The sequence below is a fragment of the Oncorhynchus mykiss genome, chromosome 8 (genome assembly GCF_057628025.1).
Source record: "Oncorhynchus mykiss isolate SJ-2025 chromosome 8, ASM5762802v1, whole genome shotgun sequence".
In the NCBI taxonomy this organism is placed as follows: Eukaryota; Metazoa; Chordata; class Actinopteri; order Salmoniformes; family Salmonidae; genus Oncorhynchus; species Oncorhynchus mykiss.
In genome coordinates, this window is record NC_143029.1 from 26255366 (window position 1) to 26272688 (window position 17323).

A 17323-nucleotide genomic window follows, 5' to 3' on the forward strand; every position below is an offset into this window, starting at 1 on the left:
TGTTTATTGTATTATCGTTCTGTCATGGTGTACTTGTATTTGACTATTTTTAGTAAAAGTACGTTGATTACTCATATCTGCTGTCCTGTGCCTGACTCTCTACACCAGCTACACATAGGACCCATTACAGCAGCCGAGCTAAACCAGGCATCTGCTTAACATAATCTCCTCAAAAATCGATGAATTCCTTTAGTTAATTATCATAAATAGAATTATTAGAAATCCAACCTATTTATCATTGAGTTCAGTTTTATATAAGCTACCCCAGAAAGGATTAAAGTTAGCTCATATAAATATATCTAGCCTCATGAGATGAATAATTTGCTAATCTAAGATACAATTTATATATTAGCCTTTTCTAGGTGCTGACAGCACCTTTGATACAGCAGTAGAAATACAAGGATATAACATATACTGAATGAAAATATAAATGCAACATACAACAATTTCAAAGATTTTACAGGGTTACAGTTCATATAAGGAAATCAGTCAAATGAAATAAATTCATTAGGCCATAATCTATGGATTTCACATGATTGGGAATACAGATATGCATCTGTTGGTCACAGAAACCTTGGAGAAGAAAAAAAGTAGGGGCTTGTATCAGAAAACCAGTCAGTATCTGGTGTGACCACCATTTGCCTCATGCTGCGCGACACATCTCCTTCACATAGAGTTGATCAGGCTGTTGATTGTGGCCTGTGGAATGTTTTTAGATATTGGCGGGAACTGGAACACGCTGTCGATCCAGAGCATCGTGAGCATTTGCCCCACTGAAGTCAGTTAAGACACCGAACTGCAGTCAGGTCAAGACCCTGGTGAGTGCAATGAGCACGCAGGTGAGCTTCCGTGAGACCGTTTCTGACAGTTTGTGCAGAAATTCTTCAGTTGTGCCAAATTCTCTAAAACGTTGGAGGCGGCTTATGGTAGAGAAATTAACTTTAAATTATCTGGCAACAGCACTGCTGGACATTCCTGCAGTCAGCAAGCCAATTGCACTCTCCCTCAACTTGAGACATATCTGGCATTGTGTTGTGTGACAAAACTGTACATTTTAAAGTGGCCTTTTATTGTCCCCAGCACAATGTGCATCTGTGTAATGATCATGCTGTTTAATCAGCTTCTTGATATGCCACATCTGGCAGGTGGATGGATTATCTTGACAAAGGAGAAATGCCCACTAACAGGGATGTAAACAAATGTTGCACAAAATTAGAGAAATAAGCTTTTTGTTGCTAATGGAACATTTCTGGGAACTTTAATTTCAGCGCATGAAACATGGGACCAATACTTTACATGTTGCGTTTTATATTTTTGTTAAGTGTATATTGAAAAGACAGGAATGTCTAGGGGGGAGGCGTTCCTGTATATATTCAGAGCCATATTCCTGTAAAGCTCAGAGAGGATCTCATGACAAATGAAATAGAAGTGCTGTGATGCAGATTCACCTGCTACACCCGAAGTCTCTTATTTAAGGGTGCTGCTATAGGCCAACAAGTACAAATTGTCAGTATGTGGAGAATATGTGTGTGATGTTAGATAAGGTCTCTGATGCAAACATAAATGTATTTTCTACCTAAAAATGGTAAAGCACCCTTTGCTGGCTGTAACAGCTGCCTGTTCTTAGTAAGCTGTTGGAGAGTGTTGTGTTAGAACAAATGCAATGCTAACTACAGACACTCAGCATGCATATAGGGAAGGGCACCTAACTTGTACTGCATTGACTCAGATGACTGATGATTGGCCAAAATAAATGGATAATAAGATGATAGTTGGAGCTGTATTGCTAGATTTCAGTGTTCCATTTGTTATTGATCCTCATTTGTTATTAAAAAAAACTCTATGGCTTTACATCACCTGTCATCGCATGGTTGGAGAGTTACTTATCCAATATAACTCAGTATCCTTCAATGGAAGCTTCTCTAACATCAGATATGTACAGTGTCGGGTCGTTGTCCTGTTGGAAGGTGAACCTTCGCACCAGTCTTGAGAGCAAGTTTTCATCAACAATCTCTGTACTTTGCTCTGTTCATCTTTGCCTCGATCCTGACTAGTCTCCCAGTCCCTGCCACTGAAACACATCCCCACAGTCCGATGCTACCTCCACCATGCTTCACTGTAGGGATGGTGCCATGTTTCCTCCAGATGTGACGCTTGGCATTCAGGCCAAATAGTTCAATCTTGTTTTCATTAGACCAGAGAATCTTGTTTCTCGTGGTCTGAGAGTCTTTAGGTGCTTTTTGGCAATCTCCAAGCATGCTGTCATGTGCCTTTTTACTGAGGAGTGGCTTCCGTCTGGCCACTCTACCATAAAAACCTGATTGGTGGAGTGCTGCAGAGACGGTTGTCCTTCTGGAAGGTTCTCCCATCTCCACAGAGGAACTCTATATATAAAAAATGTAATATTTGGAGGATTAGAAATGATGCAGACAATTACATTGATGATTTAATACATGCATGATAGTCTTTCATGGTTGAGAAATTGACTGACTACTAAGAAGTAATTGTGTGTTGAAAATGCCTAATCACATGCATAATCTTTTTGCATACACTTCAAACAGACATACAGTACCTACCCCACCAGACATGCCACTATGGCTTTTTTCACTGTACCCAAACCAAAAACAGATTTAATGCATCGCTCGGTTATGTATAGAGCCATGTCATCATGGAATGTTCTGCCACCACAGGTTACTCAAGCAAAAAGCAAGTTTAACTTAAAAAAATTATCTTAGAGCCTCTCCTCTTTCTAAAGATCTAATTTAACTGTACTGAATATGTATACACAGTGAACAAAACATTACAAACACCTTATTATTGAGTTGCACCCCCCCTTTGCCCTCAGATCAGCCTCAATGACCTCTAACCTGTACCCCCGCACACTGACTCTGTACCGGTACCCCCTGTATATCGCCTTGTTATTGTGTTACTTTTGATTATTTCTTACTTTAGTTTATTTGGTAAATATTTTCTTAAATCTTTTTGAACTGCACTGTTGGTTAATGGCTTGTAAGTAAGCATTTCACGGTAAGGTCAACACTTGTTGTATTCGGCGCATGTGACAATTAGAGTTTGATTTGAATTCGTTGGGGCATGGACTCTACAAGGTGTCGAAAGCATTCCACAGGGATGCGGGCCCATGTTGACTCCAATGCGTGCCACAGTTGTCAAGTTGGCTGAATGTCCTTTGGGTGGTGGACCATTCTTGAAACAGATGGGTAACTGTTGATCGTGAGAAACCCAGCAGCGTTTCAGTTCTTGACGCACTCATACTGGTGCTCCTAGCACCTACTACCATACCCTGTTCAAAGGCACTTAAATATGTTGTCTTTCCCATTCACCCTCTGAATAGCACACAGACACAATCCATGTCTCCATTGTTTAAAGGCTTAAAACTCCTTCTTTAACCTGCCTCCTCCCCTTCATCTACACAGATTGAAGTGGATTTAACAGGTGATATTATTGTCATGGAAAGAGTAGGTGTTCCTAATATTTTGTACACTGTCAATATATATTTTTTATCTTGTGGTCTTTCCTATATATAACTCATATTTATTTTGAATTGAATGTACTATCTCATATCGTTCTTGTCTATTACTGTTCTGTACTTTGTCATGTATTTGTACGTTTTGTGGACCCCAGGATGAGTAGTTGCTGCGTAGTAAGTAGCAAATGAGGATCCCAATAAACTGAACTTCCTGCCTGCCTGGGTAGCGCTCCATCATTTATCCATTATTAGTGTGCATCTCAATTTTCTACTGCGTCTTCCTCGACTTCCCTCCTTTATCCCAACTGCACCGATCTGGCATTAGGGTGGAGGTGTATGGATGGATTGCTTTCACCTGTCCAGTTCTGTCACTAGAAATCACTGTCCTTGGAGTATCTATTTAGCAGCACACTGCACAGGTACTTACAGCACAGTACATTATCATAGGCTCACCCACTTAAAACATGCACCTTCAAACATGTTTTCAGGCTTATGTGCTGTTTGTAAAGAAATGGGTTGGAGATGAGTGGCATTGGTGTGTGAGTCTAGACAGGCACCATGCAACAACACTTAATAGACAGAGATGGATTGACTTTATAAGTTAACAGCTTGTTCATTAGCTCACTCTTTGCCCCAGGAGCATCCTGTGCACCTGCAGCTGTTGGCTATGTGAAAACACCATCCGGTCCATGCCACGTGCATGCACACACGAAAACGTGCACAGGCTCGGTAGCATGCACACACTCCGCTGCTTTATTCATTAGGCATGCCATTGCAGTGTGTGCGTGTGAAAATAAAACTCTTTTCCGAGGATTCTGATCTCATCGCACCTCCTTTGAGCGGTTAACAAATGAGTCAGCAGCAGCAGCACTGACATTAGACCTGATTGGGGTTTGTTCTTTTCTAACTGTGGTGTTTACCCATGCTGTTAGTGTGTCACTTCCTGTTTTCTAGAATCTGGTTGTTGATTACCAGAAGTACCTCTAGCCACAGTTATAAAAATAAAAAAACTGGGTGAGACCCCGTGTTTACTAGCTGCCTGTCTTAAAGCTACAGTACAGGTTGGCAACACACACCATAATGTGTAAAGAGGAGATAAACAAGCAATAATACAAATACATAAAAAGGAGAAGGAAAAGGCCTAATGAGAGAAGTTCCGTTTTCTCTGAAACCACCAGGAGAAAGGCCTCAGTTTGCGGTCAACCAGACTGTGAGAGAATCTGTCTTTCTCACACACTTGTCCAAGGTGCTATCATTACTAGCTTACCCTAGGGTTAGCGATAGCGCTGTGTTGTTAATGCTCTTCTAGGATTGCACTTTCCAAGGTTGACAGAGTATTGTCCTTTCTGATGTGATATGCACTCGCTCACTCTCTGTGTCTCTCTCTTTTGCTCTCTCAGGAGAGTACATAAAGACTTGGAGACCCAGGTATTTCTTGCTGAAGAGCGACGGTACATTCATTGGCTACAAGGAGCGACCGCAAGACATCGACCAACTGGAGACGCCACTCAATAACTTCTCAGTAGCACGTAAGGCAACCCTATGACACTCTCTGCCCTAACCACAACATTTTACAAAATAGTTGTGCAGTGTTTCTCAACTCTGGTCCTCGAGTTCCTTCGAGGTTCCACATTTTTGTTCTATCCTTGCACTATACTCTGTGCATCCCTGATGTTTCACTTGACCGCATGACATATCTCTCGCTCGCTCCCTGTCTTTCTCTCCCTCCCTCTTTCTTCTTCCTTATGACCAGCAGAATGTCAGCTGATGAAAACAGAGCGTCCTAAGCCCAACACATTCATCATCCGCTGCCTGCAGTGGACCACTGTCATAGAGCGCACCTTCCACGTGGATAGCCCCGAGGAGAGGTAGGTTACACACGTGCACACACAGGACTCTATTTTAACGAACCTAACATAATGGTAAATCTTAGCGCTGGTGGTTGGGTCAGGGGTGTGTCTGAAGTACTTTAGCTATTTTCACAACCAGAATTATGGGCGCAGTAGCTGACGGTGTCGCGAAAGGGCTGGGTTTTGATTGATAAGTAACTTGTGGGTGTGTCTAGGCTTGATCCCTGGCTGGCCAACCAGAATGTGCTCCATGGCTAAATATGTGGATGCTTCAAGTTGTGTATGTAAAGGATTTTATATATTGTGTTTTCACAACTCCAATTCGAGTGTTAGTCTGTTGTAGCCTAGTTTGTTAAATAGCCTACAGAAACAAAAAAAATAAATGTAGGCCTATCCCATATTTTCTAAATATGTTGAGCATAAGAAATTGCACGGCTTCAAAATGGATTCACACTGAAATAGGCCTACTGTAAAATGCATTATGTCTGAGCCATGGACATGCCAAACATGGTCAATAATCAATATTAAATTCATTATTGATGAGACCTAAAAAGACAGTGAATAATTCTAATAAAACATTTTTAACAAAAAACAACAACTTGTTTTAAAAAGGCTGTCTAAATACAGTTACAGGCACCATAATTCTTCCACGTGGGCATATGATATTAGGCCTAAGACGACGTAGAATATGGAGGGTTTTACACACATCCAAACTTTTCATAGGAGCTGGAAGAAGATCAACTGTAAGGAGAAAGTGGGAATGTCCACTCACTGTTATACTGCTCCCAAATATACAGTACCAGTCAAAAGTTTGGACACACCTACTCATTCAAGGCTTTTTCTTAATTTTTTAAAACTATTTTCTACATTGTAGAATAATAGTGAAGACATCAAAACTATGAAATAACATGTATGGAATCATTTTTGTAACCAAAAAAGTGTCAAAGAATATCAAAATATATTTTATATTTGAGGTTCTTCGAAGTAGCCACCCTTTTCCTTGGTGACAGCTTTGCACACTCTTGGCATTCTCTCAACCAGCTTCATGAGGTAGTCACCTGGAATGCATTTCAATTAACAGTGAAAAAGTTAATTTGTGAAAAGTTAATTTGTGGAATTTCTTTCCTTAATACGTTTGAGCCAATCAGTTGTGTTGTGATAAGGTAGGGGTGGTAGACAGAAGATAGCCCTATTTGGTAAAAGACCAAGTCCATATTATGGCAAGAACAGCTTGAATAAGCAAAATGACAGTCCATCATTACTTTAAGACTTGAAGGTCAGTCAATGCTGAACATTTCAAGAACTTTGAAAGTCTTCAAGTGCAGTTGCAAAAACCATTGAGCGCTCTGATGAAACTGGCTCTCATGAGGACCGCCACAGGAAACAAAAACCCAGAGTTACCTCTGCTGAGGATAGGTTCATTAGAGTTACCAGCCTCAGAAATTGCAGTCCAAATAAATGCTTCACAGAGTTCAAGTAACAGACACATCTCAACATCAGCTGTTCAGAGGAGACTGTGAATCAGGCCTTCACGATCGAATTGTTGCAAAGAAACCACTACTAAAGGACACCAATAATGAGAAGAGACTTGCTTGGGCCAAGAGACATGAGCAATAGACACTAGACAGGTGGAAATCTGTCCTTTGGTCTGATGAGTCCAAATTTGAGATTTTTGGTTCCAACTGCCGTGTCTTTGTGAGACGCAGAGTAGGTGAACAGATGATCTCTTCATGTGTGGTTCCCATTTGTGATGACATGGAGCAGTTGGTTGTGATGGTGTGGGTGTGCTTTGCGGGTGACACTGTCTGTGATTTATTTAGAATTCAAGGCAAACTTAACCAGCATGGCTACCACAGCATTCTGCAGCGAAATGTCATCCCATCTAGATTGAGCTTAGTGGGACTATCATTTATTTTTCAAAATGACAATGACCCAACACACCTTCAGGATATGTAAAGGCTATTTGACCAAGAAGGAGAGTGATGGAGTGCTGCATCAGATGACCTGGCCTCCACAATCACCTGACCTCAACCAAATTGAGATGGTTTGGAATGAGTTGGACAACAGAGTGAATGAAAAGCAGCGAACAAGTGCTCAGCATATGTGGAAACTCCTTCAAGACTGTTGGAAAAGCATTCTTCATGAAGCTGGTTGAGAGAATGCCAAGAGTGTGAAAAGCTGTCATCAAAGCGAAGGGTGGCTACTTTGTAAGAATCTCAAATATATTTTGACTTGTTTAACACTTTTTTGGTTTCTACATGATTCCATGTGTTATTTCATAGTGTTGAGGTCTTCACTATTGTTCTACAATGTAGAAAATAGTAAAAAATAATAAAAAGCCTTGAATGAGTAGGCTTGTCCAAACTTTTGACAAGTAATGTGTATATATAGCTATAGCCTACCATTGCCGTTGATATGCTTTGCCACGTGAAAGGTAAACAAATGGGCAAATATAGCCTACAAGCGGATTAAGCACCACAGACAGCGATCAGATCTCCCCCAATTTGACACAATTTGGAAGATTTTTTGATCAACAAAAACAATAAGCAGTCTTTTTCAATAACTTGATGTTCCTAAACAGGCTTCCTACAGTTACAGACACCTTTCATGCGCATCACAGATAATGAGTCCAAACTTTTCACAGAAGCTGAAAAAAAAGAATGAAAGGGGAAGTTCTGTGACTGTTTTGCTGCTCTGATATTTGAATAAAACATTAGTGATGTACATTAATGTAAGGCTACTGTTTGTGCCTCCGCTGGCAAAATCAATGCCGTAACCAATTGAGTTAGCGCTAAGACCAGATTTTGGTTGGCCTTAAATATCTCTAGTTTCACTGACTGAATTTTTTTTTTTTTTTTTTTTCGCTTACCAAAATTGGCTTATTATTTCCATCCCTCCCACCTCAGTGCAAGCGAGTTGATGTGAGACATGTAAATTACCAAACCTGGCCTAAGGTGGGGAAAATGAAAGTGCGTCTGCTTTTACTTGACGAAATTGCAAACTAATGTTCATTTGACACTTGCGCTTCCTTAGCACCAGCCGAAAATAGAGCCCGTAGAGTCATCCCCCTCTGGTTCCTTCCATCCTTAGGGAGCAGTGGACGAAGGCCATCCAGGAGGTGGCTGATGGGCTGCAGAAACAGGAGGAGGAGAGGATGGACTCCTCGCCAGACCCCATGGACATGGAGATGTACCTCACCAAACCAAAACTTAAAGTGGTGCGTACACCCAACCCTAGCCCTAACCCTTTCTACTTAGCATTTTTTGTTACTTTAATACAAGACAAATACCAGCGGCAGGGTTTTAGATATGGTCAAATAAAGTGAATCCAACTCTGTTCTCAACTCCTAGACTATGCCCGACTTTGAATACCTCAAGCTCTTGGGAAAAGGCACTTTTGGGAAGGTTATCCTGGTGAAGGAAAAAGCCACAGGAAAATACTACGCTATGAAAATCCTCAAGAAAGAAGTGATTGTGGCGAAAGTGAGTAGACGAGTGTGTGCGTGTGTCTTTGTCTCAGTTTGTGTCTGCACATACTGGTATTTCCTTCACTTGGATCATGCTCATCTCCTTACTCTTTTCTAGGATGAAGTAGCTCACACGCTCACTGAAAACAGAGTACTGCAGAACTCCAAACACCCCTTCTTAACGGTGAGAGACCATTCCATTGGTGTGCATCAGCAAATGTGTTCCCTCTGTTTGCTGTTATCCTAATATAAATGGGTAGCATTGTGTTTCTTAAACGTTTTCCTTCTCCTTACCATTAAGGGTTTGAAGTACTCCTTCCAGACGCCTGACCGCTTGTGTTTCGTCATGGAGTATGCCAATGGAGGAGAGGTGAGTACTGTGTTGCATTTTACCTGGGGTATTATAGGTCTTATCAGTGAGGTGAAATACTCTGAACCTTGCAGATTAACTGTAATAAATAGAACAGACATGGTTCCTTAATCTGCATGTAAGACAATTGATGGGAGTGAACTTAATACCGGTAAGGGTGAGGGGAAATGGGTTGGATTTATGTGACCCTAAATGTATGTAATTGGGTGCGTGCTGGTGGCAGGGAAGTCAGGCGCAGGAGAACGAAATTGGTATAAACGGAGTTATTTAATAAATGCTTACAAACTCTGAAAACCAACATACAAAATAAAGAAAGTGGGTAAAAACCCGCCACACACCATAACATACTTGGCACCAATACATACAACGAACAATTCCCGACAAGGACGGGTGGGAAACAGAGGGAAAATATACAATATGTAATTAAGGAATTGAAACCAGGTGAGTGTGAAAACAAGACAAAACAAATGAAACATGAAAAATGGATCGGTGATGACTTGAAGGCCGGTGACGTCGACCGCCGAACATCGCCCAAACAAGGAGAGGAACCGACTTCGGGCAGAAGTCGTGACAATGTAATTGACACAATCGCCATCTCCTTCCACCTAGCTGTTCTTTCACCTATCACGAGACCGTGTGTTCTCCGAGGAGAGGGCCCGGTTCTACGGAGCGGAGATCGTGTCGGCGCTGGACTACCTCCACTCGGAGAAGAACGTGGTTTACAGGGACCTGAAGGTAAGTTAAGGAGTCGGAAAACGTTTCGCAATGGACAATAAAAATATGTGTTCTTATTGGAACCTCCCTAACTCTCTCTCTACTGTAGCTGGAAAACCTGATGCTGGACAAAGACGGCCACATCAAGATCACAGACTTTGGCCTGTGTAAGGAGGGCATCAAGGACGGGGCCACCATGAAGACCTTCTGTGGGACGCCAGAGTACCTGGCCCCCGAGGTAAACACCTACCCATCAACCCTGTTCTTCCACTGATAGAAAGCTATCATCAGTGAATCAGAACCATTAACATAGAAGTTAAGGGTTTGAAAGCCCTTCCAGAGGATCTACTAGCCACCTGTACATGACACTCATGTTCTACCTCCCCCTTTCCTAACACACAGGTGCTGGAGGACAATGACTACGGTCGTGCTGTGGACTGGTGGGGTCTGGGTGTGGTCATGTATGAGATGATGTGCGGTCGGCTGCCCTTCTACAACCAGGACCATGAGAAGCTGTTTGAGCTGATCCTGATGGAGGAGATCCGCTTCCCTAGAACCCTGGGGCCCGAGGGAAAGTCCCTGCTCTCTGGCCTGCTCAAGAAGGACCCCAAGCAGAGGTAAGACAGGGGTGTGTGTGAAATATGTTTCTGCATGTGTATGTGGTGGTGTTACATACCCAAGCAAGAAAACCAAAAATGGTGCTAAACAGAAGGGGAACTAACAAAGAGTCACTGACCAACAACCAAAACGAAACGGGGGGTTTAGGATCAATAACAACTGGAACCTAAAAGACGTCCACTAAATTTGCCCAAGAAGAGGCAAAAAAAAATCTTACACCAAACTTAAAGATAGGAAGCAAACAAAAAAGGTGGAGCAAAATTAGATCAGGGAAATCAGACAAATTAATGTTTTTCTAGAAACCAAATAAGGAGAGCCAAATAAAGGTGTTGACCCTCCACATCTCTCAAGACAACTGGAGTGCTGGGCCAGACACTCTTAAATAGCACCTGAGCCAGCACAGATGAAACGCCTTCCCACTAACGAGATGGCAACCAGCACAGGTGTAACACTGACTAAGGTAACACCAATCGGAGCGCCCTACGTGCTAACGACCAATACGTGCTAAAGCTGTCCTCCACTCTGTAAAGCACTTTGTGACATCGGCTGATGTGAAAAGGGCTTTATAAATACATTTGATTGATTGAAAGTACAACCTCAAAACACCTTGCTTGTAACAATGGTCATTCAATAAATTAAGTGCTATGGCAGCCTGAAAACGAAAGGCTCTTAACTATAGGTAAAGTAGTGCAAGACACTGAGTCTGTGTGTGTGTGTGTGTGTGTGTGTGTGTGTGTGTGTGTGTGTGTGTGTGTGTGTGTGTGTGTGTGTGTGTGTGTGTGTGTGTGTGTGTGTGTGTGTGTGTGTGTGTGTGTGTGTGTGTGTGTGTGTGTGTGTGTGTGTGTGTGTGTCTTTAGGTTAGGTGGAGGGCCTGATGACGCCAAGGAGATAATGCAGCACAAGTTCTTCGCTGGGATCGAGTGGCAAGACGTGTATGAGAAGAAGGTATCCTTAGCTTTCTATGTGTTCTCATCGCAAGAGGTCGGTGCTACCTTAACTTGTGTTTGATGCCATTCGCTCCGTTCCAGCCTTTATTATGATCTGTCCTCCCCTCAGCAGCCTCCACTAGTTCTCATTGTTCTCATGGTTATGACAAGTGTTATGACATGTATGACTCCTTCCTTTTCTTCTCAGCTGGTCCCACCCTTCAAGCCCCAGGTCACCTCGGAAACAGACACCCGCTATTTTGATGTGGAGTTCACCGGGCAGACCATCACCATCACGCCTCCAGGACAAAGTACCCTCCCTCCCCTTATATATGTTGTATGTTAAGCATATGGGGCGGCAAGTAGCCTAGTGATTAGAGTGTTGGGCCATTAACCGAAAGGTTGCTGGATCGAATCCCTGAGCTGACAAGGTCGTTCTACCCCTGAACAAGGTTGTTAACCCACTGTTTCCCGGTTAGGCGGTCATTGTAAATAAGAATTTGTTCTTAACTGACTCGCCTAGTTAAATAAAGGTAAAATAAAAATCCACTCATGGAAACACAACATCGCTATCAGCGAAGATGATTGGAGAGATGGACTATCCTGCTAGAATACAGTCACTGCTTTGCCTGTCCCGTTCTTCTCATCCGCCTCTCTGCTTGTTTCGCCTGCCCGCTTCTCGCTTTAGAGGCACTAATTCGTCCAATTTCAGCAAACTCTGTACACCATTCCACAAGCAAGGTGCAAAATGGCTAAAGGCAGATTTACCTAACTCTGTTGAGATCAAAGGGATCTCCAGAGTTAGCCTGAGACGATGTTTGATATCTGGTGGTAGTTTATCCAAAAAGGCTGTATAAACAAAAAACGTGCAATGCATCGATCTACAAGACTTCAAAGAGGATCAGCCTATTTTCTGATACTGAGTGCAGTAATTTGTGCCCCTGCGGGCCATATGTTTGACACCCCTGCTTTAAAGAGTTTATGGATTTATAGCACAATGACTACCCCTAGTGGGCTTAGTAGCTTTCATACTACTAGTTAAACCACAATTTGCCTTAATTGCTTTGTTGTTGAGTTTTATTATTTTGGAACATGAATGTCAGTTTTGAATTAATTTTGCTTTAACTCTGTTTCTCGAACTTGCCCTCCTTTTCCTTCCCAGATGACAGCATGGAGTCTTTCGACAGCGACAGGAGACCCCACTTCCCCCAGTTCTCCTACTCTGCCAGTGGAACAGCCTGAACCTAAACCGAAGCCTAGACCCCCTACCCTCTCCTCACCCTCTTATAGACCATACTGCTCTCACCTTAATGCCCCAATCTCTGAACAGACCTCATCCTCATAGGCCATCTATGACCTCACTCATGTTTATCTTCTTTTTTGTCTGTTTGTTCTGTAATTGTTGGGGAACATCTCAATTGTCTAGTGTGGCTTCTTAGCCTGTTCTCCTCTTCAGATGAGGAGAGGAGATGAGGAGTGGAAGGCCACTTTCGACTATTGAGTCTCCCTTGTTGTCACCAGTGTTTCAAATACTGTACTTGTGTTGCTTAGAGGGGAGGAGTCGGTTGCCTGCCAATAGGAACACACTTGGACTAGAGGTCAAAAGTCACTAAGATACAGTGGTGACCGGCCAACCTAATTCTTCATGGCAACATGATTTCCTGTCAATGATACATATGCAGCTAGCCTCAAAAGAGAAGCACATTTATAAACAATCTTTGAAAATGAGCTTTTTAAACGGTACACTATCTATTTCTACAAATTATTAGCTTTATATTTTGATGGAGCAAAGGAAACATCATAGCGTGATCTTTAGAAATAGTCCTCCTTCTTCCCATCTTCTACTAGCCACCACTGCCATTGTGCTCTCAAAGACTCACAGATATTCAGAGGTTTGTGAGAGGTAACACTAAAGCTCCACACCTGGGTTGTGTTCAGTAGGGCACCACAAAGCAAAACGTTTTGAAATAGAAAATGAAAATATGTGTTCTTATTAAACAAGTTCCCGTAGCACAGGGATGGGCAACTTTGGTGAGGGTGGGGGCCACAAAAAAACGGAACTCATCACGAGGGGCCGCAGTGGCTCGCGGGTCTGCTTACCCAAATCCATACCCACACATGCACTCAGTCCGGCCCTAGCCTTTTGAGGGGCCCTAAGTTAGAATAGCAATTCTACACATTTTGCCATAGGGTGGAGAGAAATGTTTTTAATATGCAGTTTTGCAGTTTTTAATATATCTGAGTGAGAGTGACTAATAAAATCAAATGGGGCCCCCGGCCGTTAAATTGACCATAATTACTACAAGTTTAGATAGCTGGTTAGACTAACTACCAATCTATAATATCTTAGCTGACATGGGCTAATTGAGGGACTGTCAGTGACTGATATAACAAGAGAAACTGCTAATTTCAAAATTGCACCTTGTGTATTGTACTATTATTACTCTAAACAATCAGATACTTTGTTTTTGGAAAGCTGCCCAACCCTGCCGTAGCACCTCCTGTTTGCTTTCTCCTATTTTGTGACTTCTGAACATGACCCTGCTGTCTCTCACCTCTCAAATGTTGATCCTCCCAAACACACACACCTTCTAGTAGCAGTGAGGACTAGAGTACTGAAATGGAGTCTATAGAATGATCTGTTATTCTACTTTTCTTCAGTGTTCCTGGCCTCCCTCGCCTTCTGGCCTAAGCTTTCCTTAGTTAGAGTGACTACAGTACAGTGAAAGTTTGGTGAACGGGATCACACCATCTGTGAATTGGCGTGGTCGCAGAGTGAAATTCACAAAACGGTGATTATAAAGGACATTTTTGTGGGGTGTTGGTGTATCTGGCTACTTTTATGATTTGGGAAATAGATTGTTTTCATGCGAATAGCAATCTGGATATTCCGGTACAACTCAGCGGGCAAAAGTTGCTGCTGCAACCACAGTAGGGAAGATACGTATTTTCCCTGATACATATTAGGTTGTATGGTGAAATGACTGGATGTACGTACTTATTTTGTTAGAAAGGCCACTATATCCATTTACCCATTAAACAAATGGGCTCTGTTGAAATCATGTGTAAGGAACCCTTTTGTTGGTTTATATTTCTCTATCAAAGCTATAGACATATACAACTTCAAAGTACATTGAGATAGCTAATAAAAGTCACTTTTTTATATCTAGCAGAGAACCATGCTCGTAGACCTGTTAGCTGCTAGCTACATGATGATAATAGAAATCAACTTTAAAAAACAAATGTGTTTTTCTACCAGCATGCCATTGAATGCTGACACATGCATGGCTTTAACAACGGAAGAGTCTGGAGCTTGCCTGTAAAGATTTTAAAACGATTTACCAACCAAGCAGTTGCTCCACAACTATCTGGTATTGAGAGCACAGGTCACAGTCCGAACAATGTATAACAAAACTCTTACCAGCCATGTTCCAGTACATATTCTGAAGACCCTTAGCTTGGTGGACAGTTTCTGTATACTGTGGGAAGACTACCTGGTCTAAGTAAATGTAATTGTGCAATAACATAGGGCTGTGATATGAGAGGAAATAAGGAGCAAACATATTTGTGACTGGAATCCTCGTGAGGGTAGATGTCATAGGGGGCTGGGCAAAGCTGATACAAAATGGATGGTTTGAAATGAATGTCTTTCTTTTAGCTAGAACTGTGACCAAAGTCTTGTTTAGTTTGTGTGAGATTTACAACCTCGCCCTGACCCTTAACCTTACCGGAGTCCCACTGACTGACAACTGGGGAATATGATCATCTGAAAGGCATGCTCATGTACTGATACGAACCTCTGGAATTGAGTGTACAAAATGAATGGTGTGAATGTTCTGTTCTACCAACAAATTGACCTTCTCTTTGCTGTTAGATTGTCAACAGGTAGCCTATTATTTGTTTGTACGTTTAATTTTTCTATTGTTTTGCGATCCTTTCCAGTTATTGGGTGTTTTCTCCCCAATGCTTTTAGCAACACCTCACTGAGGTCACTGTTACAGTACTCAACCCTTTTAGACAGACAGCTACTGTACATAGACAGTTACTGGTGCAGCGAAACACACCAAGGCTGTGACTATCCACCATCAAGGAAGGAGGACTATGTATTTGTGTGTGTGTGTACACAAGCGATTGTGCGGGCAGGTCTGTGAGGCCAACAATTCAATGCATTTGTATCAGTGATTTGTCACAAACTCACTGGCTATGTATGGTATGTTAGTCAAGGAAAACAAATGAGAATCTTAACTTTTTACATATTAAATCACAAATATTTGAGACGTAAATACCTCAATGGTCTTAATTGAATCCAAGTGAGGGTATCCACATTTTGCTAGTGGTAATTTACGTTGTGTCCAGATGCCCTAGATTCTAGGTTTGTTAAGTGTTAAGGCCTTATTTAATTTGAAGTTAGTTGAAACCCCTCTGAATATAAATTATTTATTTAGGAAATGGTTCAAAATGTTCACTGAACAATACAATTAATAATTAATGTTAAAGAAATGATAAATGAATGTAAAACATATATTTAATTTTGTTGACCCATTCCAGTTTTGTATATTTACTTATTTTTTTACTTCCTTATTTTGAAATCATTGACCTAATTGTTGCTTATCGACCGGTCCTTCCCTGGTGATTCACCATGTAAGTTGGGGGGGTAAGAAAATGTTAAAGAATTTATATTTAAGTTATTTCATTCCCTTTGATGCCCCCTTTGTAGATGAGAAACTGAACAATTGAATGCACCAGCTTTTGTGAACAAAGAACCAGTGTAGGCTGCTGAAGGGAGGAAGGCTCATAATGGCTGGAACAGCGCTAATGGAATGGCATCAAACACATGTAAACCATGTGTTTGCTGTATTTGATACCATTCCACTGATTCCGCTCCAGCCATTACCACAAACCATCCTCCCCAATTAAGGTGCCACCAACCTCCTGTGCAAAGAATGTTTTCATTTGCTGTGTGGGCATAAATGTGGCATTATTTTTCATTGGGATTCAGAAATAAAGACTTTTTGGACAAATATTATGATTTTGATTTGTTCAATTCACTCAAGCTCCCCACTTGTATAAAGAGTATATCAAGTAGCCTACAAATATTGTCCAGCACATAATTTGTTGGCTCATCCTCTGGATCTCTGTATTGGGCTGACAATGGCGGCCCAGAGCCAAGTGCAGATTGCCCAGGCCAGCCCAGGATAGGGAGCAGAGGTCTAGGGAGACAAACACAGGGTTTTCGGGGTCCAGCTGTGAGTCTAGCTCGGTTCTGGAGCTCCATGTGGAGGGAGCAACACAGCCAATTGCTGAATTCTCAATTGGCCCCTAGCCCTTATCCTAAAAAAAAAACAATCCTAGATTTGAAGGACATTTTGCATTACATTTGGGATGTTATTTCTTCAGCTATTTCCTCAAGGAAATTCTATTTCAGCAAAGCCATATTTGGGATGCATAGTGCGCCATCTTCTGGCTCAAAAGGCTATGCAGTTTATTATTGAATGTAGTAAATAGTGAAGGTTGCATTATTTGCCGTTAATCTTAATCAAGATAGGCCCATCTTGGATAAAGTGTAATCATAACAAGATCACAAAATAAGAACAGACATGAAAGGTTAAGCATTAGATTTTTTGGGGCACATAATGGACAAATTAAGCATCTAAATCATCCATGACATGATAGTTTTACAGGAAGCTGATTTGAATTCATTATTTATAATTGACCATTAACAGAAATTACACCAATTTCAATAGCCTCCTGTAGGCTACTATGTAATCAAGGGCGTGGATTTACAGGCTATCCAAAGGTACAGACATGTAGTTTACCAGGCCTACCTGGCAGTCCGGGTGGGATGAGAAGGCACAGTCAATATCCGTAATAATAACACACTTTTGCAACATT

The 17323-nt window shown here is 41.8% G+C and overlaps 1 protein-coding gene and 1 long non-coding RNA gene across 3 annotated transcripts in view; one reads left to right on the forward strand and one right to left on the reverse strand.

The window, feature by feature from the left end:
• LOC110529687 (RAC-alpha serine/threonine-protein kinase) overlaps window positions 1-16452 on the forward strand; it is a 43980-nt gene extending 27528 nt beyond the window's left edge. The window contains exons 3-14 of one of the 2 annotated variants that reach the window (XM_021612125.3): window positions 4888-5016; window positions 5244-5355; window positions 8428-8554; window positions 8688-8819; window positions 8922-8987; window positions 9105-9173; window positions 9783-9908; window positions 9997-10125; window positions 10290-10504; window positions 11363-11450; window positions 11640-11742; window positions 12594-16452. In XM_021612125.3, coding sequence (XP_021467800.1) covers window positions 4888-5016; window positions 5244-5355; window positions 8428-8554; window positions 8688-8819; window positions 8922-8987; window positions 9105-9173; window positions 9783-9908; window positions 9997-10125; window positions 10290-10504; window positions 11363-11450; window positions 11640-11742; window positions 12594-12673 — 1376 coding nt within the window. In that variant the 3' untranslated portion in view covers window positions 12674-16452. Of the gene's footprint in view, window positions 1-4887; window positions 5017-5240; window positions 5356-8427; window positions 8555-8687; window positions 8820-8921; window positions 8988-9104; window positions 9174-9782; window positions 9909-9996; window positions 10126-10289; window positions 10505-11362; window positions 11451-11639; window positions 11743-12593 lie in introns of both variants that reach the window. The other variant, XM_021612124.3, reaches the window with a different exon arrangement.
• On the reverse strand, window positions 318-14967 carry LOC149981476 (uncharacterized). Its single transcript, XR_016497708.1, has 2 exons — window positions 14853-14967; window positions 318-2384 (listed from the first exon to the last, which is right to left on the reverse strand). It is a non-coding gene; the product is annotated as an uncharacterized LOC149981476 (long non-coding RNA).
• Window positions 16453-17323: the final 871 nt, after the last annotated feature.